This window comes from Podarcis filfolensis (assembly GCF_964270895.1).
Source record: "Podarcis filfolensis genome assembly, chromosome: 3".
Classification (NCBI taxonomy): Eukaryota; Metazoa; Chordata; class Lepidosauria; order Squamata; family Lacertidae; genus Podarcis; species Podarcis filfolensis.
Window position 1 is genome coordinate 116,067,455 of NC_139606.1, and position 24,126 is coordinate 116,091,580.

General features: G+C 46.4%; 1 protein-coding gene across 1 annotated transcript in view; it reads right to left on the reverse strand.

Annotated features, from left to right (window-relative positions):
- Positions 1-14,685, reverse strand: part of GATA4 (GATA binding protein 4) — a 60,234-nt gene extending 45,549 nt beyond the window's left edge. Inside the window, exons 1-2 of the mRNA XM_083605411.1 lie at positions 14,357-14,685; positions 7,879-8,637 (exon numbers count right to left, since the gene is read on the reverse strand). Of these exons, the coding sequence (XP_083461537.1) occupies positions 7,879-8,401 (523 nt within the window). The 5' untranslated portion in view covers positions 8,402-8,637; positions 14,357-14,685. The remainder of the gene's footprint in view (positions 1-7,878; positions 8,638-14,356) is intronic.
- Between the last annotated feature and the right edge of the window lie 9,441 nt (positions 14,686-24,126).

Genomic DNA, 24,126 nt, shown 5'->3' on the forward strand with positions numbered 1-24,126 from the left:
AAGCAAACATTTGCATGTTCCTTTTACAGCTCTGCCAGCTCTTTTTCCAACACAAGCCAATAAATTGTCCTTGTCACATCAACAAAAGGCCATGATTGAACACAGTGTGTTTGTGTTGCATGTTTGGGTGCGCTTGGAAGGGCTGACCTATCAGGCCTTGCAGCAAAGTACAAAGTCACAGGCATTACCTGCGCATTGAAGGCCAGACCCAGGAACAAACAGCTGCATCCCAGCAGAAAATCAGCAGGGAGCCTGAAAATTAGGAGGCAGTGATGTCCCAGGGATTGCGCCTAAAGCCAGAATCGCATATAGTTAAAACACATTGGGTGCAACAGTGGGTGGGATTGCCAAAGTCTCCCCTCCCCCCCCCCCGCCCCAGACAACAGCTCCTTTTTATTTTTAAAGTTTGCCCAGCGCGTAAAGCTGAATGCACACAAGTTAAATGCATGCAAGTTGCGGGTTTAATACATACAGTGGAACCTTGGTTCTCGAACGGATTAGTTCACGAACTAATCGGCTCCCGGACACCAAAAACCCAGAAGTGTGTGTTCCGGTTTGCGAACGTTTTTTGGAAGCCGAACGTCCGACGTGGCTTCCATTTCCGTGCAGGAAGCTCCTGCAGCCAATCGGAAGCCACACCTTGGTTTTAGAACGTTTCAGGAGTCGAACGGACTTCTGGAACGGATTAAGTTCGAGAACCAAGGTACCACTGTATAAACTTGCATCCAGCGGGTGCAGAATGCAGCAGCAAGGCTCCTCACGGGGTCCCTGCCATGGGAGCATATTCACCCAGTGCTTTTCCAGCTGCACTGGCTCCCGGTGCTGTGAGTACAGGGTCAGATTTAAGGTGCTGGTTTTGACCTTTAAAGCCGTTCATGGCCTAGGACCCTCGTATCTACAGGACCGCCTCTCCTGGTATGCCCCACAGAGAGCCTCAAGGTCCATAAATAGCAACACCCTAGTGGTCCTGGGCCCTAAGTAAGTTAGATTGGCTTCAACTAGAGCCAGGGCCTTCTCAACACTGGCTCCGGCCTGGTGGAACGCTCTGTCTCATGAGACCAGGGCCCTGCAGGATCTGATTTCTTTCCGCAGGGCCTGTAAGACAGAGTTGTTCCACCTAGCCTTTGGCTTGGAGCCAATTTGATTCCCTCCCCCTCTTTCTTTTTTCTTTTTCCTTTCTCCTCCTGTGATGAGGCTGCATTTTAATATTTTAATGTTTCAATATTTAATGTTGTATTTTAATCTTGTTTTTAAGTTGTAATCATTCAACTTGTTTTTATTATTGCTTGTTAGCCGCCCTGAGCCTGGCCTTGGCTGGGGAGGGCAGGGTACAAATAAAAATGATGATGATGATGATGATTAATAGTTTGACTTCACCCCCAAAGGCATACTCCTGCACTCAGACAGATGCCAACCACGTAGGAAGCTATCTTATAGCAAGCCAGTCCATTGGTCCATCGAGTCCAGTAATGTCTACACTGATTGGCAGCAAACTTCAAGCGTTTCAGGCAACGGTTTCCCCCAGTTCTACCTGGAGATGCCAGCAGGACTGAGCCTGCATGCAAAGCAGATGCTTATCCACTAAACCGTGGCCCTTCCTTATATCAATTGCATTTATATCACACCTCTCCCCCGAGGAGCTCAATGGGACGTACATGTTTCTCTCCCTCCCCATTTTATTTTCACAACAACCCAGCGAGGTGGGTTAGGTGGAAAGTTCATGATAGGCCCATGGTCACCCCAAATATCCAAGTGGATATTTGAACCTCGGTCTTCTGTGTCTTACTCCAACACTCTAAACAGCAGAGATGTCTGAGGGTATCCTGGGAAGTCCAACCAACTCTGAATACAAACCCCATCCAGTGCCGGATTTACATATAAGCTATAAGCAAGCTGTAGCTTAGGGCCACACTCTCTTGGGGGGCCCCAAAAAAATTAAAGGAAAAAACAACTGGATGTACATTCCCAAAATATAAGATAAAAAACAAATAAAATAAAACCTACATGCAGCAACAGTGTTTTGTGTTGTGTAGGCTCCTATGATGTAAGTAATGGGCCCCGTCTGCTAGCCTGCTCCCTAAAATATCACTGGTTTGCTCCTTTCTATATATAGGGTGCCTACATTCTGCATGGCAACATGTGTAAATGGCTTGAGATACCTATTAGGTCCATAAATTACCATGTAGCATATATTCAACACCAAAAACAGCGGCAATTTGTTGTTGACAAAGGACAGCTGGACATATAAAGGGCCCGATTACCTTCAGTAGCTGAGGGCCTCATCAAACCTAAATCTGGCCCTGACCCCATCAGAACTGGAGCAGAACCTAAATCCTATTGAAATGTTTCTGAGCATTTGGGATCATAGAATTGTAGTAGAGTTAGAAGGGACCGCGAGGGTCATCTAGTCCAAACCCCTGCAATGCAGGGATCTTTTGCCCAGCGTGGGGTTCAAACCCACGACCTTGAGGTCTCATGCTCTCCCAACTGCCCTAAACACAGCTATTGGCCCAGACACTAAGCAGTCTCGAGTGTTTTCATACGCACCTAAAGAAAACCCGTTCAGATCATGTCACAGGCTCGAATTCTCCAGCATCTTGTGTAGCTAACCACATGCCTACAGAATCCCACAAGCAATAGTGTTCTCCCCACTGGGGATTTCCAACAAATGGGACTCAGGGTCATCGTGCTTCTGACACGGGACTGGGAACATAGCCATTGTGGCCAGCATCCATGGACAGCCTTATCCTCAAAGATAAAGGACTGACCACACTCAACTCCTGCACCAGCCTGTCTAAGCGATTAGGAACATAAGAAGAGCCTTCTGGATTCGAACACAAGAGCCCTCTCCCCTCCTGGGGTTTACAGCAATTAGTATTTGGAAGTATCTCTTTGAGGAAGAGCAGAGCAGTCATGAAAACCTCTCCTCCGTGAATGTGCCTAATCCTCTTTTAAAGGCACCCAAATTGGTGACCATCCCTGTCTCAAGTGGGAGGGAGTTCCACAGCTGAACTACACCACTGTGCAGAGAAGTGCTTTCTTTTTATATTATTATTAATTTTTTTCAAAGAATAGAAATTAAACAAAGAACAATACATAACAGCATAAGAACATTTTCCAAAATGAAAACTAATAAAAATAAAAAGAAAGAAAAGGAAAAATAAAAAAATATAAAGACAAAAGAAAAGAATAAATACTTTTCATAACCCGGAATATTACCAAATTTTGCTTCAAATACTACAATATATAAATCTTAGTTAAAATATTACAAAAGACTTCCACCGCATTCACCGCACATCTCTTAATTGTCTTACTTGCATTTATATCTGTTCTTGAATCATTTCCCTTCCTTAGATTCTTAATCAATCAAATCTTTATGTTCTCTGTATTCTCCACAAGGTTAGTCTAGACACAGCCAAACTTTCGTATTTGAGCTCTGCTTAATCATTTAAACATTTCCATTATTTCCGAATTAAAATTTTTGACTTATGCCTTATTAAATCTGTCATTTTTGCTAACTCCAGGTACAGTGGTACCTTGGCTTACATACGCTTCAGGTTACAGACTCCGCTAACCCAGAAATAGTGCTTCAGGTTAAGAACTTTGCTTCAGGATGAGAACAGAAATCAGGCTCTGGCAGTGGCGCGGCAGCAGCAGGAGGCCCCATTAACTAAAGTGGTGCTTCAGGTTAAGAACAGTTTCAGGTTAAGAACAGACCTCCAGAACGAATTAAGTACTTAACCCGAGGTACCACTGTACTCACAAAGTTTACTTAACCATTCCCCCTTTGTTAAGAAGTGCTTTCTTTTGCCTATCCAGCTTCATTGTATGGCCTCTGGTCCTAGTGTTATGAGAGAGGGACAAATACTTTCTTCTGTCCCCTTCCTTCGTGCCATACATGACTCAGAAACTTCTATCATCGTGTCACTTCCGAATCGCCTTTTCTCCAAACGGAAATGTCCCATTTGGAATCAAGGCTCTCCACCAGATCCCCTTCGTTCTCTGAAATCTTAAATCTGGGGATATGTCTCCTTGGGTGTTTTAAAGCAAAGGTTTGATGGCCATCTGTCATGGATGCTTCAGCTGAGATTCCTACATTGCAGAGGGGGTCCCTTCCAACTTTGCAGTTCTATGATATCATCTGAGAGATGGACCTCCTTCATTGATCACTGGCCACAGTGATCCATGCGACGGTCACCTCCAGGCTTGATTATTGTAACTCGCTCTACGCGAGGCTGCCCTTGAAGCTGACCCAGAAACTCCAGCGGGTGCAGAATGCCGTGGCGAGGCTCCTTACAGGGTCCTTGCTATGGGATCACATTCATCCAGTGCTTTACCAGCTGCACTGGCTCCCGGTGGAGTACAGGGTCAGGTTTAAGGTGCTGGTTTTGACCTTTAAAGCCCTATGCGGCTTAAGACCCACGTACCTATGGGACTGCCTCTCCTGCTATGCCCCGCGGAGGACATTAAGCAGTGGCGTAGCGTGGGTTGTCAGCACCCGGGGCAAGGCAAGTAATTTGCACCCCCTAACCCATGGATTTTAGCACTCGAGCCAGGTAGGGGCAGAGAGCTGCGAGTGCGAGCGCCCCCCCCCCAGATGTTTTGCCCGGTGCGGCCGGCCCCCCCCTGCACCCCCCACACTACGCCACTGACATTAAGGTCCACAAATGACAACACTTTGGAGGCCCCAGGTCACAACGTGGTTAGATTGGTCTCAACTAGGGCTAGGGCCTTTTCAGTACTGGCCCTGACTTGGTGGAATGCTCTGTCCCAAGAGACTAGGGCCCTGTGGGACTTGACATCTTTCCGCAGGGCCTGCAAGACAAAGCTGTTCTGCCTGGCCTTTGGTTTGGACTCAGTCTGACCCTTATGTTTCCCTCCCTTTATGTGATCTATGGGCTACTTTTAAAATGAGGCTGCATTTTAAATTGCATTTTAACCTGTATTTTAAATTGTGTTTTTTTCCTATTATGTTTTTACTGAAGTTTTATTGGTGTTAGCCGCCCTGAGCTCGGCTCTGGCTGGGGAGGGTGGGGTATAAATTGTTATTATTATTATTATTATTATTATTATTATTATTATTATTATGGCACCCCACTAATTCAATGTCTCCTCCCTACCCTTCACCCAGGAGATTTGGCTAGCACCAACTACGGTGTTGTTCTGCCATACAGGGAAGAGATATATTTGCAACATTCCATGTCTTAAGGTGCTGTAAGTTTGTTGCTTCTGCCTGTTTGAAAACATGATTTCCAATTCACTTTTTAATTTTGTTACATGTACCTCTCACATTTCCTCCAAGCTGCTCAAGGTCTCCCGCTCCCCATTTTACCTTCACAACAACCCTGAGAGGTAGGTTAGGGCTAGGAGTTAAGGTAGGTTAAGAATGGCTTGAGGTCCTCCAGAACAGCGATTGTGGAATCCAACCTTTGTCTCCCAGGTTCAGACACATCAGAACCACATCAAAATGCTTAGTCTCCCTAATTGATTTCACTCCCAATTTCTTCCTTTGCAACAGGATGTTGTGGTGTGTTTGCGTACGGGCTGGATTTCTTGAGCAATCTGGTAACCTTCTTATTGCTAACAAAGTCTCTGGAGATTAGAACCCTACCTGTCAAATAGTTTTAATTCATTTCAACAAAAGCTCTAAAGTTAAAGGAAAGAAGAAAAAATATGGCATCTTTAGCAGCAGATTGAAAATCACCCCATGGCCTCAATGAAGTGTTTAGTTGCTTCCATCCTTACAGGGAAAGAAACTCTTCACCTTCCCTTTGTATCCTCAATCAAGCAGGAAGCTTGCTTTTCCCCAGCCTGGAGCTACCAGATCATGGCCCCACCAACAGACTGCTGGGTCTTTAGCAGCCTTAAGGCAAGGCATGCTCAAGTTCAGTCCCTCTGCATTTAAAAGAACTAACAGTAGTGATGTATGGAAGTGAGAGCTGGACCATAAAGAAGGCTGATCGCCGAAGAATTAATGCTTTTGAATTCTGGTGCTGGAGGAGACTCTTGAGAGTCCCATGGACTGCAAGAAGATCAAACCGATCCATTCTTAAGGAAATCAGCCCTGAGTGCTCACTGGAAGGACAGATCGTGAAGCTGAGGCTCCAATACTTTGGCCACCTCATGAGAAGAGAAGACTCCCTGGAAAAGACCTTGATGTTGGAGAAGATTGAGGGCACAAGGAGAAGGGGACGACAGAGGACAAGATGGTTGGATAGTGTTCTCGAAGCTACGAACATGAGTTTGACCAAACTGTGGGAGGCAGTGGAAGACAAGAGTGCCTGACGTGCTCTGGTCCATGGGGTCACAAAGAGTCGGACACGACTAAATGACTGAACAACAACAAACATATGCATATAAAAAAACCTTTGAAACCTCATAGCACTGAATCAGGTTTTCCCTCAAACCAACAACTGAATAGTATTATTTGTAAGTGATAAAATGTGAAGATTTTTATGGTTAAGGTAAGCGTGATTTTTTTTTAAAAAAATGGTTAGAAATTATGATACATGTAAAGTGCTAAAGATGAAGTAAAATGAAAATCAGGTAGGGGGGACTTGGGGAAACCCACCTAACAATGTTTAGAAAAAATAAGGCTAAGACAAGAATTTGGTTGTATTGTTTGTTTTTCTGTTTGTGTTGTCTATTTGTGTTATAAAATGAATAAAATTTTTGAAGGAAAAAAAACCAAAGCCAACAACTGAAGGAAAGGCATTCTCTCTGAAATCAGCATCATTCAGATTTTTGTTTTTACTTAGCAAGACAGATGGATCCAGAACTTTAAAAAAGAAAGAATTAGCTCTGTTTATATTTTCTTAAAGTGGAATGTACGATGTTCCCAATTCTTTTCCTAGAGTAGCCTTTTAATTACTATTCATGGTTAAGTTAACTCACACTCAGGGAAAAGAAAGATTTTTTAAAATGTCCTCATTTTCAGAGATAACATCCTTCAAATAACCAAGTAGTAGAATATTCAGAGTTCACCTAAATGTATGAGCAGGAAACAGCAGTTAGCAGTAAGGATCACAATAGCTAAGAACTGGGGAACAGAGAGTACACGTGAATGCTTTGATAAAAGTTTGGTCTATAGTAAAAATGACTTGTTATAAAAGCACACACATAAATCAGCCCAACAAGTTTACAGAAAGATGGGCATTCATCGTAAAGCTTTGGAACAACAAGTTTAGCAACAAAGCACAACTTTATGCAGCCTTCCATTTCAAGAATCAAAGAATCACAGAGTTGGGAGGGATCCATGAGGATCATCTAGTCCAACCCCAGCAATGCAGGAATAAGAAGCTGTCCCTTATGCAGATCAAGCCTGCAACCTTGGAGTTATCAGCACCACACTCTAACCAACACAAACGCTGTTAGCATTTGTGAACAGATGCTTTCATTTGCTTCCTTGCACCTTATTTGTTCGCATTTACGATTTTGCCGTTAAGCATAAAAGTATTATTTCAAAACGCCCTTTTCTCCAGATAAATGTTTCAGTTTGTTAATTGGTTAGATGCCGGTCAGTTCAAAATCAGCATACAGCCATACCTCGGGTTAAATATGCTTCAGGTTGAGCGTTTTCAGGTTGCGTTCTGCAGCGACCCAGAAGTAATGGAACGGGTTACTTCCGGGTTTTGCCGTTTGCACATGCGCAGACACTCAAAATGACGTCACACGCATGCACAGAAGTGGCGAATCGTGACCCGCACACGCTCAGACGCAGGTCGTGTTCTGCTCAGGATGCGAACGGGGCTCTGGAATGGATCCTGTTCGCATCCAGAGGTACCACTGTACTCGAAACCTGCTTAACAATGTAGCTTTTTTCTTTCTTTCTAGAAAGACCCTAACTAAATGTAACTAAAGGTAACAGAGAGATCTTACCTAGGTTGGGGTGTCTAGTCCCTCCTGGGGTCCCCCGGTTCTGGAGGTTATGGAGCATGGGGTTGTCGAAGGGTGAGGAAGTCCAGGTGGCCCCCAGCTCTGGGGCCATGTAGCTCGCTGGGTAGGGGCTGGAGTAAGATCCACTGAAACTGCGGGCGTATTGTTCCCTGCTGTTGGCCGTGATGCTGAGAGGGTTGCTGTACGTGGCCCCCTCTCTGGAGGTGGTGGTCGGGATGGGGGAGCCGGTGGCGAAGGAGAACCTGGGCGAGACGGACGGGTGCGTCGAGCCGGGGTTATACGAGGCGCTTTCGGCTCCGGGCTGAGTCCAGATGGAGTGGCCGGAGGGGCTGCCTTGCTGCGATGAGGCGGACCCCTGGAGGTAAGGAAGGCTGGGAATCATGGTGCCGACTCTCGTGGTCGGGATGTAGACAGGGGAAGTGGCAGCTGCGCTGTGCATGAAGCCACTCGCCCCTTCGTAGGCCTGAGGGCAATGGTTGGCAGCCATGGCTAAGCTCTGGTACATCTCTGGAGGAGCAGGCGAGATCCAAGTTGGTTAGAGGGAGTGAGAGTCTACCTCCAAAATCAAGACAGGAGGTGACCCTGCCGTTCCCAATCAGGTCCAGGATGAGAGGATAGGGTGGGGAAAGCAGTTTTCCGGGTCCTAACAGGTCCTAACTTTCAAGGTGGTTCCAGGCATCAGAGCCAGCAGTGGCTTCCGTGGTCTGGCATTCTTCTCTCCCTTCTGGGCCTGGTTCACACCTATATAGGAAGGGGAAACAGAATGAGACATGCGGGTAAAGTGTGGGTATGGGGGGAGAGAAAGAGGGAGAGAAAAGGTGGTTCAAAAAGGCTCCCCTCCCCACTTAAGGCAGGTATAATAAACTTAGGGAAGGTGAGAGACAGTTAGAGGGCACCACCAGCACAGCCAAACCTTTTTCCCTGGGGCTATAAGGTAAAGGTACCCCTGACCATTAGGTCCAGTCATGTCCAACTCTGGGGTTGCGGCGCTCATCTCGCTTTATTGGCCGAGGGAACCGGCGTACAGCTTCCGGGTCATGAGGCCAGCATGACTAAGCCGCTTCTGGCGAACCAGAGCAGCGCACGAAAACGCCGTTTACCTTCCCGCTGGAGCAGTACCTATTTATCTACTTGCACTTTGATGTGCTTTCGAACTGCTAGGTGGGCAGGAGCAGGGACCGAGCAACGGGAGCTCACCCCGTCACGGGGATTCGAACCGCCAACCTTCTGATCTGCAAGTCCTAGGCACTATCCCACTTAAGGCAGGTATAATAAACTTAGGGAAGGTGAGAGACAGTGAGAGGGCAGCACCAGCACAGCCAAACCTTTGTCCCTGGGGGTACAGATGCTGCTAATTGGACCGTCTGGCTGTTTGATCTGAAATCACATCACAGCAGCAGGTTGTGCTTTTGGGAAAGGGAGTGAAAATAATAAAGGATTGAAACTGGAGCCTAGAGTTAGGTAGGTTAGGAATGGCTTGAGGTCCTCCAGAATAGCGATTGTGGAATCCAACCTTTGTCTTTGGTGGGGTGGTGAGAAAATGGAAAAAGTTTGTTTTGGGGGGGGGAGGCAGGCAGCGGAAAGCAGGTGAGCAAAGGTATGAGACGGTTTGCACACAGAAAGATGGGAGTCGGATAGGTCCCGGTGTGCTGTGTCATAGGTGTATACTTTTCCTGGAAGGATAAAATTGTAGAGTTGAGAGGGTACGCCGAGGGTCATCTAGTCCAACCCTTCGAGGGAGGAATTGCCGCTCTGTGTACCAGAGTTCCGTTTGAGGCTCACTTCAACACAGAAATTGGATGTCTGGAAATTGTGCGCATGCTCAGGGATGAAAATGCCACAGGCCACAATTCCTCCCAGGTTCATGACTTCTGTGCGTGCTCAGAGGGCGAGGAATGTTCATTACAGAGCTATTCCTTGCAGCCTTGAACAACACCCCTCTCCCCGCTTGTCAAAACGCACATTTGTGCACACATCAAAAGGCAACTGTAATGACTCATGATTTTCTCCTTTGGAGTTAAGATCTGCCAGTTCTGCCCAACCACACTTAAGAGAGGCAAGCAGTAGGACCCACGTGGGATGTGCATACTGCAAGGGGGGGTATAATTGTGCGCAAGAGCACTGCAACACATGCATGGAACACATGTGTGACCCCCATCTACAATGCATTTACATCTACATGTTCAAAACAGCAGCAGGAAATGCAGGACAGGCTAACAAACATGAATTGCTCGTCCTTCTGTTGATGCAGGAGAATATGAAGGTCTTGTTTTCCTGTTCTTAACCTTCATGTCCTACCATTCCTCCAAGCCTCCTGCATTTCATCCTCACCACAACCCTGCGAGGTGAATTAAACGGAGAGGGTGCAATCGTCACCCAGTGAGCTTCGTGGCTGTGGGGGATTTGAACCCAGAGTCTCCCCAGCGTAAGTGTAATTACAACTCTAATCGCTGTGCCACAATGTCTCTCCAGGGCCTTTGGAAGCCTGCCCCGCAACACAAAAAACTAGTCCCCTTCAGCAGTCTGCATTTTGCACGCAGGCACCAAGGGAGCGAGGGATGCGGGTGGCGCTGTGGGTTAAACCACAGAGCCTAGGGCTTGCCGATCGGAAGGTCGGCGGTTCGAATCCCCACGATGGGGTGAGCTCCCGTTGCTCGGTCCCTGCTCCTGCCAACCTGGCAGTTCGAAAGCACGTCAAAGTACAAGTAGATCGATAGGGACCGCTCCGGCGGGAAGGTAAAGGCGTTTCCGTGCGCTGCTCTGGTTCGCCAGAAGCGGCTTAGTCATGCTGGCCACATGACCCGGAAGCTGTACCCGGCTCCCTTGGCCAGTAAAGCGAGATGAGCGCCGCAACCCCAGAGTCTGCCACGACTGGACCTAATGGTCAGGGGTCCCTTTATCTTTACCAAGGGAGCGAGGCCACCTCTAGTCCCTTCTCAAATGGTCTCCTCAACACATAATGCCTGAAACAGAGAGGACTAGAATCTTCTAAAGGGCAGGGGCTGATGGGGTCACTGAAAAGGATTGCATTAGGAGACACAGGAACTAGCAACCTACTTCGAACACAAACACAATCTGCTTTCCACACTTGACTCTTGCGCAAGGCGATGGGCCGGCAACCTTTGGGCATGTGCAAAGTGTCGTCCCCTGACTGCTGAACAATCACTGCCGGACTCTCCAGCTCCCCACCCCCACCATCTAAGCATGTGGACTTTGATAGCCCTGACTCCCAAGGACTGCAAGATCCAGTCCCTGAAACCTCTCGCAAAAGCCTCTTTCCCAAAGAGATCGGCCAGTGTTCATGTCTAAAATCGAGCTCTTCTCAAAAATACACTGAATTCGATTTGAATTTAGAGACCGGTTCCTTCGCCGCCCTCCTCAGTCTCTCTCTCCTGCCAATGGGCCCCAAAGGAGATTCTCGTGGAAATGAAACGCGAACGGAGTTTAGGGGATTTTTATTTTTATGGATAAGGGTGGCTTCTCTTTTAAATCGGATCATACGCGGTCTCAGCTCCCCCCCGCCAAAAAAAATGTTCCCAGCATGCCCGCTGTTTTTGCGCCAAGGTGAAGCGAACAAACCCTCTCTTTCCAGATTTTCCAGGTTAATACGAATTAACACTCCCCCCCCTTCCCACTCCTTATTCCCCGTAGGTGAAACCGAATTCAAGCGTCGCGAAGTTTCTTCCCCAATTATCCCCTGCTGCTCAATAACTGAAGAAATAAACTTAAGTGGGGAAAGCTCCCCCCCCTTTTTAAAAAGTAACTTGAAATTTACACAAGTCTGTCTGTACGAAACGCCCGCAGCATTCGTTCAAAGTTTTAGCCGTTTCTGTTCCAGATTTATCAAGCAGATAATTAGAAATCGGCTGCCCACAATTTTTCCTTTAAAAATAAATAAATCATACCCTTACATTGATTCACTCATGAATCGGATTGATCTAATATATTTTAGCAATCTCCTCCAGAAAATGTTTGTAGAACTAAACTCTTCAAAATAATGAATATTTTTCTGACGACGCAGGAGCAAATCTGAATTGCAACGTGCACAAATATAAAATCGTGGACGGCGATAGTGCAATTACGCACAAAATAATGCGGTTTAAGGTATAACCTTCAGCGTTGCAATGCAGCCTTGAGAAGCGTACGGTTTATGATCACACAAAATAGCACGACGAGCAGGAAGCACGAACACGCTCCAGCCAACTTTGAACACTTCAAAACTGAGAGCAGGAGGTCGACTTAAAACTTCCTAGCAAACGAATGTGTGTCCCACTACATTTCTCCCAGCGGGGTTTAAAAAAGGTGCTTTTGCAATTCTGAAATTCAATTAACTTCAACCCAGATGTAAATAAAGAAACCCCCACTTTATATGTAGATGCAAATAGTTGGCAGAAGAAAAAGTGAGTTGGGTTGAAAACTTTGCAAAATTTAAAGGTATGTGTATGGGGGGGGAGAATCCAAATAGGATAAACATACTAGAAATATTTGGAATGGTTTTGTTTTTTTTAATCTGTCCTTACAGGGGTTTCCCCCCCATCTCCCTCTTTTAAGAACGGAATGTTTTTATTATTACATTTTACGAAGGAGATTTGAACGCGGGGAATAAGCAGAGGTTTATTCACTCACTTGGCCCCCCTGCTTTACTTGGAACCGAGCGATTTACTCGGAACGGAACCCTCTTTTTACGCGGAAATCACAGTAAAAATAAGAATACTGAATCAGATCCTCTGAGTGGCTCCGTGCCGCCCTCAAAAGGGGTTTTTAACTTCCGCGCTTAAAATCAGATATTTGTTGCTCCCTGCTTTTAAAAAGCGATCACAAAAAGACAGAGACTGTTTAGGAAATAATAATTAACTATTTTTTTTTTATTTTTTTTACAGAGCGGTGCCTTAGTGGCGAAGAAAGAAATAGTAGCTCTACATTTGAAACCGCACATTTTCGTTTTTTAAAAAATGTTTCTTATTGTCGCCCCCTCCAAAAAAACAAAAAACCACACATCCCTGTTTGAGAAGCGAGAGAGGAAGAAAAATCACCTTTTGAACAAGAGCTGCCCTTTAAAAAATGAAAATCTTCCCCGTTCAATGAGAATCTCGATCAGCAAACCTAGAGTTTACAAAGTAGCCAATGATGATCTAAGGCCGCTTGGATATTTTATTGCAAACAGTTTAGAAGTTTTATTACTCTCGAGCGGCATATAGGTTTTGTTACACAAATCTTATAAATAATTAAGTAAATAAATAAATAAATATAGTAGCAAGTAGCTAAAAAGAAGGCAAACAAGGAAGACTTTCAAAACAGCAAGGAGACCTGGGAGAATATTAGAAGAATAGCAATAATAATTCCTATTACGCCCAGTTCAGCCCCATCGATTTCGACACGACAACTATCAATCCAGCTGAGCTCGGAGTTTAAAAGTTTTCACGTTTGACTGAATCAATCCCGCATCAACCACTACTAACCTTAAGAGGGGGATAACTAGAGGTATAGGAGATTTGCGCAAAAAAGAGATAAAATCCTGCCGAAACTACCGCGATGGGATTATTTATAAAAAATTGGGTAGGATTTAAGCAGCTTAATTTTTCACTTTTCTAAAAAGGGACCCTCGTTGCGTTTCCCGTCGCTGATTTCTCCTCCTCTCTTTTTTTAAGCGGGAAGAATGTCTGGTTTGTGGGAACCAAGGGAAAGATATAAAAATAAAAGCGAACGGAGATCTAGGGAGCTGGCGAGGAGGAGAAGAAGGAGCGAGAGAGAACGAGAAGGGGCGAAATGAAACTGGAAATGAGAAAGAACGAGAACGTGGAAGCTGGGGGTCGTGGAATCCTTGCAGCGCGATCCTAAGCTCGTTTTACTCGCCTCGTTGGGTTCAGCGATCCGTATTCCCGGGGGAACCCGCATGGAGAAGGTTACAGTTTCAGTTGCGAAAGGAAAGGCCGGGTTGGCTGCGGAGAGGGAGAGACTGGAGAAAAAATATATCGGAAGCTATCCAAAGTAACAGTGGATCCTGCGCAAAGAGGGAGCGACATTTGCTGCCCTAAGAATCCAGCGTCAGACGAAGCGAAAGACGACCAGATTTTCTCGATCCGCGTACATTTAATATACCCAAAGAGCAGTCTTTCCCTCAAAGAATTTGGGGCACCGTAGTTTCCCCCTCGCAGGGTGACAATTGCCAGCAGCCCATCCTAAACTACAGAGCCCAGAATTCTTTGAGGGTGGGTAATGTTCTTTGGGCGTCCTTTCACTGCGATTCCTGCGTGGCAGAAGGTAGACTAGATGGCACTTGGAGATCCCTCTCCACTCTACAGGTCTACGGTTCTATAAAGGTCCAGTACGCGCGCGCGCAAAATATATATATCTGGGAATATATCTGGCGAGGAGAAAGCGGTGGTGGCGGCGAGCAAGGGGAAAAAAATAAAGAAAAATGGTGAGAGGTCTGCAAGAGAGAGATAGAGATCTAACCGACCTGCTTTCTTCCGTCTCCGTTTGCCTGCTCCGAGTCGGGCTCTCTTCCCCGCGAAGCCGGTTCCACTCCGGAGCAGCGCCGGGGCGCAGCCTGCCGTGCTAACGCCCGCGCTCCGGGGGCCAGGGAGCCTTGATCACGCTGGGCACCCAGCTGAGAAAGCCCGCAAGTGGCCCGCGGGAGGCTTCTGGCCCGTCTCTGCAGGCTGCCTGCCTCCGGCGGCCGCAGGAGCAACACGCCTCGCTCCTGCCGGAGGAGAGAGAGAGAGAGAGAGAGAGAGGCAAAGGCGTCAGGCGCCTCCGGCCCAGCCCCCTCGGCCAGGACCTCAAGCAGGGCTTCTGCTGACGCTTCCCACCTCTTCCCTCCTCCTCCCGTCCTCCCCCTCCTCTTTCCCTACTTTCTTGCCTCCTGGCCTCGCCACACCATAGGAACACACAGGGAGTTGCTTTCCCATGACTCAGACCATTGGTCCAGCCAACTCAGTAGCGTCTGCACGGGCCGGCAGCAGCAGGGTTTCAGGCAAGGAGGAGGCACCCTGCTAGCGTCGCAGCCACGGAACAGCTGGCACGTTTGCAAAGCCAAGCAGGGTCTGCTCAGGTTTCACATTGGATGGGGCACATCGGGTTGAGAGGGGGTTGGCCTAGATGACCGTCGGGGTCCCTTCCAACTTTAAGATTCTGTGATTCCCAGCCCTGCCTGGAAATGCCATTGGGAACTGAACCTGGCACCTTTTGCTCCTCCACTTTCCCAAAAGATGCGTTTTTGACGTGGGAGTGTATCTGCTGCGCAACTGAGCCAATCTTCATTCCTTTGGGGGCGGGGGATGGAAACTATGTGTATGTGTAGGTAGATAGATAGATAGATAGATAGATAGGCATTAGGGCCAATATTATTAGGTAATACAGTATAGCACCCTGAACAAGGACAAAATTCCTCCGCTCCCCCACCTAAATATTACTTATTTTCACAAGAATTCCTTTTGGTACAATTGCTTTTTTAATGGATATTCTCATTAGGTCCCTGAATAAATAAAGGTCTTCTTATTATTGTTGCTGGCACCTGTCTGTCTTGGCAGAGACCATTACGGGAGAGGCATGCTTTGTTGCAGGCAGAGGTGTCCCATAGTGGTTTATTCCTAATAATAATAATAATAATAATAATAATAATAATAATTTTTATTTATACCCTGCCCTCCCCAACCAAGACCAGGCTCAGGGTGGCTAACACCTGATATAAAAACAAATTGATTGAAATACAACTTAAAAACAAGATTAAAATACAACATTAAAACATTAAAATACTGCCTCATTTCAATGGAAGCACAAATCAAAAACTTTTTGGGGGATGAAAACGTCAAGTCTTCACCAAGGCTAACTCTACACTCTTCCCAGTGCTCATTCTTCTGCTGGTCACTATTATGGATGAGTAACCTTACTGGTTGTCTCCAGGCTTTGTGGCATTTCCACACAGCCGGGCCAGCAAGTCCTTGGGGATCCCGAAATTTTCCATTCTGTGGACATGACCCAGCCAGGATAGATATTGCTGAGACAGGAGTGGGAACATGCTGTGAGTGTGGACCTCAAAAGGATATTGTGGCATTGGGAAAGATCCAGAAAAGGGCAACTGAAATGATCCAGAGGTGGAACTTTCTTTAAGAGATCGCCCAAAGTCCTTGAGCTTTCCTTTGGAGATCAGCCAGAGTTGTAAGCTGAGCTTTTGGGAGGAACATCTCCAGAACTTGCTTAGCTAGCTTTTTGTAGGAAGGACAGCGCCTGTGATGGCCTGGGACTCTGGCTCGGACTCAGAACCAGATCCTTTGCCTCAGGCATCATCTGAACCAAGTCTGGGACCTGACCCTGAAGAGTCCCAGTCTGCACAGGTTCCCCTGCAACAAACACCAGCTGGGCCAAGTCAGGGGCCTGAGCCTGCCCTGGCTCCAGATGTGGGGATGACCTCGTTGCCTCCAGCTGGGCCATCACTTACAGCTGCTCCACTACCAGTTGGGTCAGGGGAGGCTGAGGCGGCCTCTGGGTCTAGTAACCCACTAATGTCTCTTGAGCTGCAGAGACTGAGGTCTGAGAGAAGGAGAGACCTGAGTACTCGCAGGAGGAGTGCTTGCCTTCAGGCTAAACAGGGAGGTGAGTGGCTGGGGGATCAGGACTAGCCGTTACCCTGACAAAGATAAAAGGCTGTCGGACCCCGCCCCAAGTTGCGGAAGCAACATTGCTGTATGCCAGACCCTGCCTGTGATTCTGTACTTGTTCTTGCTTGGTTTCCTGCCTCGTGTCCTTCCTTGGCCCTCTCCGACTGACTCCTAGCAGAACCTCTGGATTCCTGGACTGCATTTCACGGGTTACCCTCCAGGCCCAGCACAGCGCTTGTGCCATCTTGAGGTCCCCCCCCCCGTGCCACCCTGCAAACCCCCGGTGTGCCCCTCCCACCTTGTCCCTGCCTTTCTATGCTACTGAACTCCCGAAAGCTCGATGATGGGAAATTCAGGACAGATAAAAGGAAGTCCTTTTCTTCATACAGCGCATAGTTAAGCTATGGAACTCAGTTCTACAGGAGGCAGTGTTGGTCACCAAGCTAGATGGCTTTTATAGAAGGTTAGGCAAATTCATGGTGGCGCTGTGGGTTAAACCACAGAGCCTAGGGCTTGCCAGTCAGAAGGTTGGTGGTTCGAATCCCCGCGACGGGGTGAGCTCCCGTTGCTCAGTCCCAGCTCCTGCCAACCTAGCAGTTTGAAAGCACGTCAAAGTGCAAGTAGATAAATAGGTACCGCTTTGGCGGGAAGCTAAAGGGCATTTCCGTGCGCTGCTCTGGTTCGCTAGAAGTGGCTTAGTCATGCTGGCCACATGACCCAGAAGCTGTACATCAGCTCCCTCGGCCAATAAAGTGAGATGAGCGCCGCAACCCCAGAGTCGTCCGTGACTGGACCTAATGGTCAGGGGCCCCTTTACCTTTACAGGGATGGCTACTAGCATAGAAGCCAACTTCTAGGGGCTGAGGTCCCTCCACCCACCCCGTAAAATATTTGAGGGTGCTGGGGTCCCCCAAAAGTTGATGGTCATCATTGCCATTCAAATACTGTGTCTTGTGACTGATTATGCAGGGCAGGGTTATTAAATACATAAAATTTAAAAAGCCTGATTGGCAAACCTGGATCAGACCTTATTGCATCCGGACTGATATCCAGAGCTTAATCCACACACACACACAAAAAAAATATTGATAGTTTTCAGTGAGGAAGTGAAAGAAAAGAAAGAAAGCAACTAACAAGGAAAGCTTGAAATTGTGACCCAATATGATATATGGGTGTGAAAGTAATACAGCTATTCCAACAAATGCAAGATTATGAACAAGTCATTATACTATTTATAAATGGATTCCAAACGTTGTTATATTTATCCATGCACATTCTGCGCCTAAAAGCAATCCATTTGTATGTTGCAAGAGCTGTCATGTCTTCTAGCCATTGATGGAAGGGGGCCATGGTATTCTCGTAGAATCAATAGAGTTGGAAGGGACCACGAAGGTCATCTAGTCCAACCCCTGCAATGCAGGATTTTTTTTGCCCAGTGTGGGGCTCAACCAACAATCCTGAGATCAAATGCCTCATGTTGTACTGACTGAGCTATACATTTCCAATGAATCGATATCAGTTATTTTTTAAGGGCAGAGGAAGTCCGTCTGCGTGGACACAAGTCTTCAGAAATCCCATTAACTTGCACTGAGGAACCAAAATAGCCATAATTTTCTTGTCCATGAGATTTGCAGACTTGCCAGCCTAGCCTCCTACTTGGGATTGAAATATGCTCAGAGTCGAGAGTGGATTTCATGCTTTTAATTCAGCTCATAGTGGTGAGGAGGAATGGAAGTTCCCCCAGAATGTCTGCTTTATATACATTAGTAAGTTACACAATGGGCCCCACGTGATTGGCTATTTCCGGGATTCACCTGTAGGCCAATCAGGTTGCGGATTCACGTCCACCTGGAGCTGGATTGGGTGGCTCCTGTGGACCAATCAGACTGCTGCATTCTGGACCCTATTGTTCTAGGACCAGTCAGACCACTGCCTTTTGGATCCTATTCAACTCAGTACATAACAGAGGTTTAGCCCTGCTAACTTGCAGACAGGAGTTTGGCATTTTGGCAACTAAAGTGGCATATAAATTAAATTTAAAAAAAAATGGAGACAGAATGTATTAAGATAGCAACTTTTCATTTATTTATTTATTTTTTAAAAAACCAGTGTATGAAAACCAGCAGTAAGGAAATGATAAATCATGGTTGCCCAGAATCAAGGGCTGCTTTTTCCTGTTATCAGTATTGAAGGCTGCATAATAATGGATGATATCCCTCCCTCCCCCCCCTTTTTAATGCAGCAGTATTGCTCTCTTATTACCCTATTAACCTTTAGACCCTTCTGTCTGCCTGACGTATAATCACATGCACAGGTCCAACCAAGGACGACAGAGAACAGCCTCAGGGCACGTGATACCAATCCCTTGCTGAAGCAAAGTGGGGGGCTGAGGGGTCATGGCCTGGATAAGAGACTGCTGAGGAGTAGAGCCCCATACCCCCACCCCCAATGACTCTGAACTTTGTCTGCTGGGATAGCAAAGATTGGTAGAGTTGGAAGAGTGCTGGAGGAGACTCTTGAGAGTCCCATGGACTGCAAGAAGATCAAACCTATCCATTCTGAAGGAAATTAGCCCTGAGTGCTCACTGGAAGGACAGATCCTGAAGCCGAGGCTCCAATACTTTGGCCACCTCATGAGAAGACTCCCTGGAAAAGACCCTGATGTTGGGAAAGATGGAGGGCACAAGGAGAAGGGGGTGACAGAGGACGAGATGGTTGGACAGTGTTCTCGAAGCTACCAGCATGAGTTTGACCAAACTGCGGGAGGCAGTGGAAGACAGGAGTGCCTGGTGTGCTCTGGTCCAGGTGGTCACGAAGAGTCGGACACGACTAAACGACTAAACAACAACAGCAGAGTTGGAAGGGACCCCCGAGGGTGATCTAATCCAAGCCCCCTGCGATGCAGGAACCTCAACTAAAGCACCCATGACAAATGCAAACTCAATTCTCGGTGTTATGTACTGAGTTGAATAGGATCCAAACTGTAGCAGTCTGATTGGTCCTAGAACAATAGGATCCAAAATGCAGCAGTCTGATTGGTCCTAGAACAATGCAGCAGTATGATTGGTTGGCAGGAACCACCCAATCATGCTCCAGATAGAAGTGAATCCACAACCTGATTGGCTTACAGTAGAATTCCGGAATTAGCCAATCATGTGCAGCCCATTGTGTAAATAATGTATATAAAGCAGATACTTTGAGGGGACTTGGATTCATTCCTCCTCACCACTATGAGCTGAATAAAGAGCATGAAATCACTTTGTGACTCTGAGTATATTTCACTCTGTGTGCTGGTTCTTAAGTACCCCTAAAGGCATCACCCACACAGGGAGGGATAAGCAAGTGGGGAGTGGAACCCCCAAATTTTGTAGAAGGACAACAGAATTAAGTAACTAAGCAGTCCAGCAAGGGTTAAGCCATGGGTAGGCAACCTAAGGCCCGGGGGCTGGATCCAGCCCAACTGCCGTCTAAATCCGTCCCACGGACAGTCCAGGAATCAGCATGTTTCTACATGAGTAGAATGTGTGCTTTTATTTAAAATGCATCTCTGGGTTATTTGTGGGGCATAGGAATTCGTTCATTTTATTTTATTTTTTTCAAAATATAGTCCAGCCCCCTCCCCAAGGTCTGAGGGACAGTGTACCGGCCCCCTGCTGAAAAATTTTGCTGACCCCTGGGTTAAGCACTCGTTATGGGTGCCGAAGGCACTGACAGACAGCTGGAAGAGGGGAGAATGCAGAAAACCAGGAGTGGGGAGGTGGAATGGAATGGAGTGTTCTGGCTGGGGGACTCCATGCTGCAACATTCTCTTGCAGCTCCCAGTGGTTGTACAGTGGTACCTTGGGTTACAGATGCTTCCGGTTACAGACGTTTCAGGTTACAGACTCCACTAACGCAGATATAGTACCTTGGGTTAAGAACTTTGCTTCAGGATGAGAACAGAAATCGTGGTACGGCAGCGGGGTGAGGCCCCATTACCTCTTAACCTGAGTGGTACCTGAGTGGTACCTCAGGTTAAGAACAGTTTCAGGTTAAGAACGAACCTCCAGAATGAATTAAGTTCTTAACCAGTGGTACCACTGTAATGCGTTTGTTAGAGCGCTGCAGCTCAAAAAATACAAAGGAGACTGCTCTGAAGAAAGAAGTAGCCTTTGTGTGATTCATGGGTCTGATTTGTCAATCCAGATCAGACCTGATTTGGACTGGACCCAATCTGTCCTGCGCTGGAACTGAATCCAGATCACAGCCTGGAAAATGCAAATCCTTGACATTCTTTGGGTAGCCCAAATGGCCAAAATGTTCTGTGAACCTCCCTGAGATCTTTGGAAGAAGAGTGGTGTATACAGACAAACATATGAATACAATAAATTTGGGTCTATAGGATTGTGAATTTTGCAGATGTGCTAGTCCCTACATAAGGGATTAATCCTGTTGTTGTTGCTTTTTGACAGCTAGATCAAGGAATTTTCATGCTAACAACTTTAAACTTAAAAATGTTTCAAAATGGCCATAAAGTTTTGTTTCTGTTTTTTTTCATATGGGGCATGAAATTTGGAGCGATGGTAACCTCTCGGGATAGTATTAAGTGTGTCACACTGCAGGCAAGTAGGTATAGGGGTTTTTTGTTTTGGTGGCTATCCCCTTTTAATTTTTAAAATTAAAAAAGCCACAACTTTTTTTGTTGCTTCATCTAGGTGGATGGAATCTGGAGATGACAGGACCTCAAGAGTGTATTAACCCTGCCAAACTGAAAACAGGTAGCTCAAGAGAGTGTGTGTGTTAGACACTCTTAAAGGTTTCTCTTTTTCAAGTGTGAATAAAGACAGATGTGGAAAACAGCTGTAAATAAACCTAACCTAAAAAGAAGAGCCTTTTTTTGAAGTGCGGGCAAGAGGACTATTAAGACAACAAACTTAAAACAAGGGTGGGGCTAGGATTGATTGGGAAACGATGGAAACAAAAAGGTATATACTGGGAAGGAGACAAAAGACAAGCTAAACAAATGCCATCAAACTCTTTCCACAAGACAGAACTTACAAAAGAGTTCTGCATTTTAAGATTTCCCCATTTCTGCAACCCCCATGCCCTGTGAATGGAGAGGGTTGGGTCTCTTGATAGCTCTCTAGGCTACAGCTCTCATTAAGCAAAGTCCCTCTCCTCTCCTCCCCCTCTCCCTCTCTCCTTACCCTGGCATTCTCCTTATATAGTGTTGTAATTGCAACAGTTTGGAGACAGTCTGTCTGGGGTTTTTTAGAGATCATATTTATCTACGATGGGCACAAATCATTACACTCAATAGTGATCTGCAGTTGCCTTGGCCTGATCTGGACAAGGGCCCAAATTGGCCCAATTTGGTTTGGGATTTGGCTGAATCTGGTGCTCAGCCCTTATAAATGGGGTGTGTGTGGAATGGATGGGCAGAAGCAGCAACTCTGAGGAAGGAGGGAAGGTCATTCTCTCTCTCTCTTTCTATCTCTATCTCTCTCTGTCTCCAATTTATGTACAGTCCTTTATCAAAAGATCCCAGGGAGGTATACATCATAAGCCCATGCAATGGGCTGGAGAAAGTAAACGGGCTGGAAATGGTTCCTGAACCACTTTTGAAAATCAGAATGGTTTGGGCAAATGGCCATAGCTCAATGGTACAGCTTCTGCTTTGCATGCAAAAGGTCCCAGGTTCAATCCCCGGTGTCTCCAGATAGGACTGGGAAAAACTTCTTGCCTGAAATCCAAATCCAAACCCTGAAGGGCTACTGCAAACCAGTGTAGACAAAACTGAGATTGATGGGTCAATGATCTGACCTATTATGTGCAATAATTCTTAGAGGGTTTTTTTTAAAACAATATGTGCAGTTTGTGCATAATACCCGAGGAGCCTGTCTGTTGCCACATCAGGTCTAGAACTGTCAGTTCAGGAGCACCTGAGGCCTAGGGGCAGGCCCTGGTGATGTCATGGGTTGGGTCTCCAGTGATTTCATGGGGGCGGAGGCAGCCCCTGGTGATGTCATTAAGCAAATCACATGAACCATTAGCCACAGGGAGGGTGGAGAGGAGACTCTCCAAAGGGTCTATGTAATAATTTGCAGCCTGAAGCTTGCAATCTGCATGCAGTTTTCTTAAAAAAATTTTTTGTTAAGGTGCTCTCGCCCAGATTCAAACCCTCCCCCTGCCACCTAGAGGGCAGCAGGCAATCCGAGACTCCAGGTCAGCCCTGAAGGTCTAGCAACCCTAATCAGGTCCTTCTCAAACAATTCAGATTATCTCCTCTGGGAGGTACCCAAGTCACTTTGTTGGGGGTAGGGGGTGGTTGCCTAGATCCTGGTTCTGATCTACCCATTGACTAAGTCAAAATAATATATAATCCCATCATCATGGCAGAGGCCATTCCTAGACCAAATGACGCCCTAGGATCCTAGCATCTTCAGTATCACCTCTCCCCCCTGTTTGTTCAGCAATGATGAATACCCTCTATCCCAGCTTATTTTGCAACCGACACACAATTCTCATGCAGGATTGCTTACACATCTGTGGAATGGGCTCCAGAGCTGCAACAGTTTCTTCTAATAATAATAATAATTTATTATTTATACCCTGCCCATCTGGCTGGGTTTCCCCAGCCACTCTGGTCGGCTTCCAACAAAACACTAAAATACAACAACCTATTAAACATTAAAAGCTTCCCTAAACAGGGCTGCCTTTAGATGTCTTCTAAAAGTCTGGTAGTTATTTTTCTCTTTGACATCTGTTGGGAGGGCGTTCCACAGGGTGGGTGCCACTACCGAGAAGGCCCTATGCCTGGTTCCCTGTAACTAATAATCCTGTAATAAGAATCCTTTTAAAAATAGAATAAGAATGGTAATGCAATGCTGGCTTTGCATCTCCATCTTTACAAGTGAATATGCACTGTTTGCTTCAGCTGTTGAGTGGAAGTTTCAGTAAATCATCTGTGATGGGGAAACCCTAAACTCCTGAGCCCAGCGCAGAATAAGCCTGCCCATAATTCTGGCCCCGATCTTGCCTCATTCTATACCGTTTTATCATTTATGCATTTCTACAAATCTTCTCAGTAGCTAACATATAAGGGCCTTTTCTGTGGCGGCCCCTAAGTTGTGGAGCACCCTCCCGAGAGAGGTTCGCCTGGCCCCTTCATTGTACAGATGCCAGCAAATGCTGAAGATGCACCTTTTTACCCTGACTTTGGACACTTGAAATTAAAATCATAGAAATAAGGTAGGTCCTAAAAAAACATGGATGCATTGACCAGTCAAAAACAGTCAAAAACAGGTATTATCAATATTCAAAATGTGATTAAAATCAACAGTAGCCAAAAAGAACTAAAACACACCTGACTTCTACGTGCCTGGAGAGGCCTGCCTAAGCAAAAGCTTTTAAAGTTTTTAATTATTGAAATTAATGGTTTCCTTCCACACTGCCTGGATGGTCACAGTGAGGTGCTGATAATGCCAAGGTTGCAGGTTTGATCCCCATATGGTACAGCTGCATATTTCTGCATTGGAGGGGGTTGGACTAGATGATCATCAGGGTCCCTTCCAACTCTACAGTTCTATGATTTAATGCTTTCCTTCATTTTTGGTGTACAAGCACCAGTACGGTATAAAACACATAACAA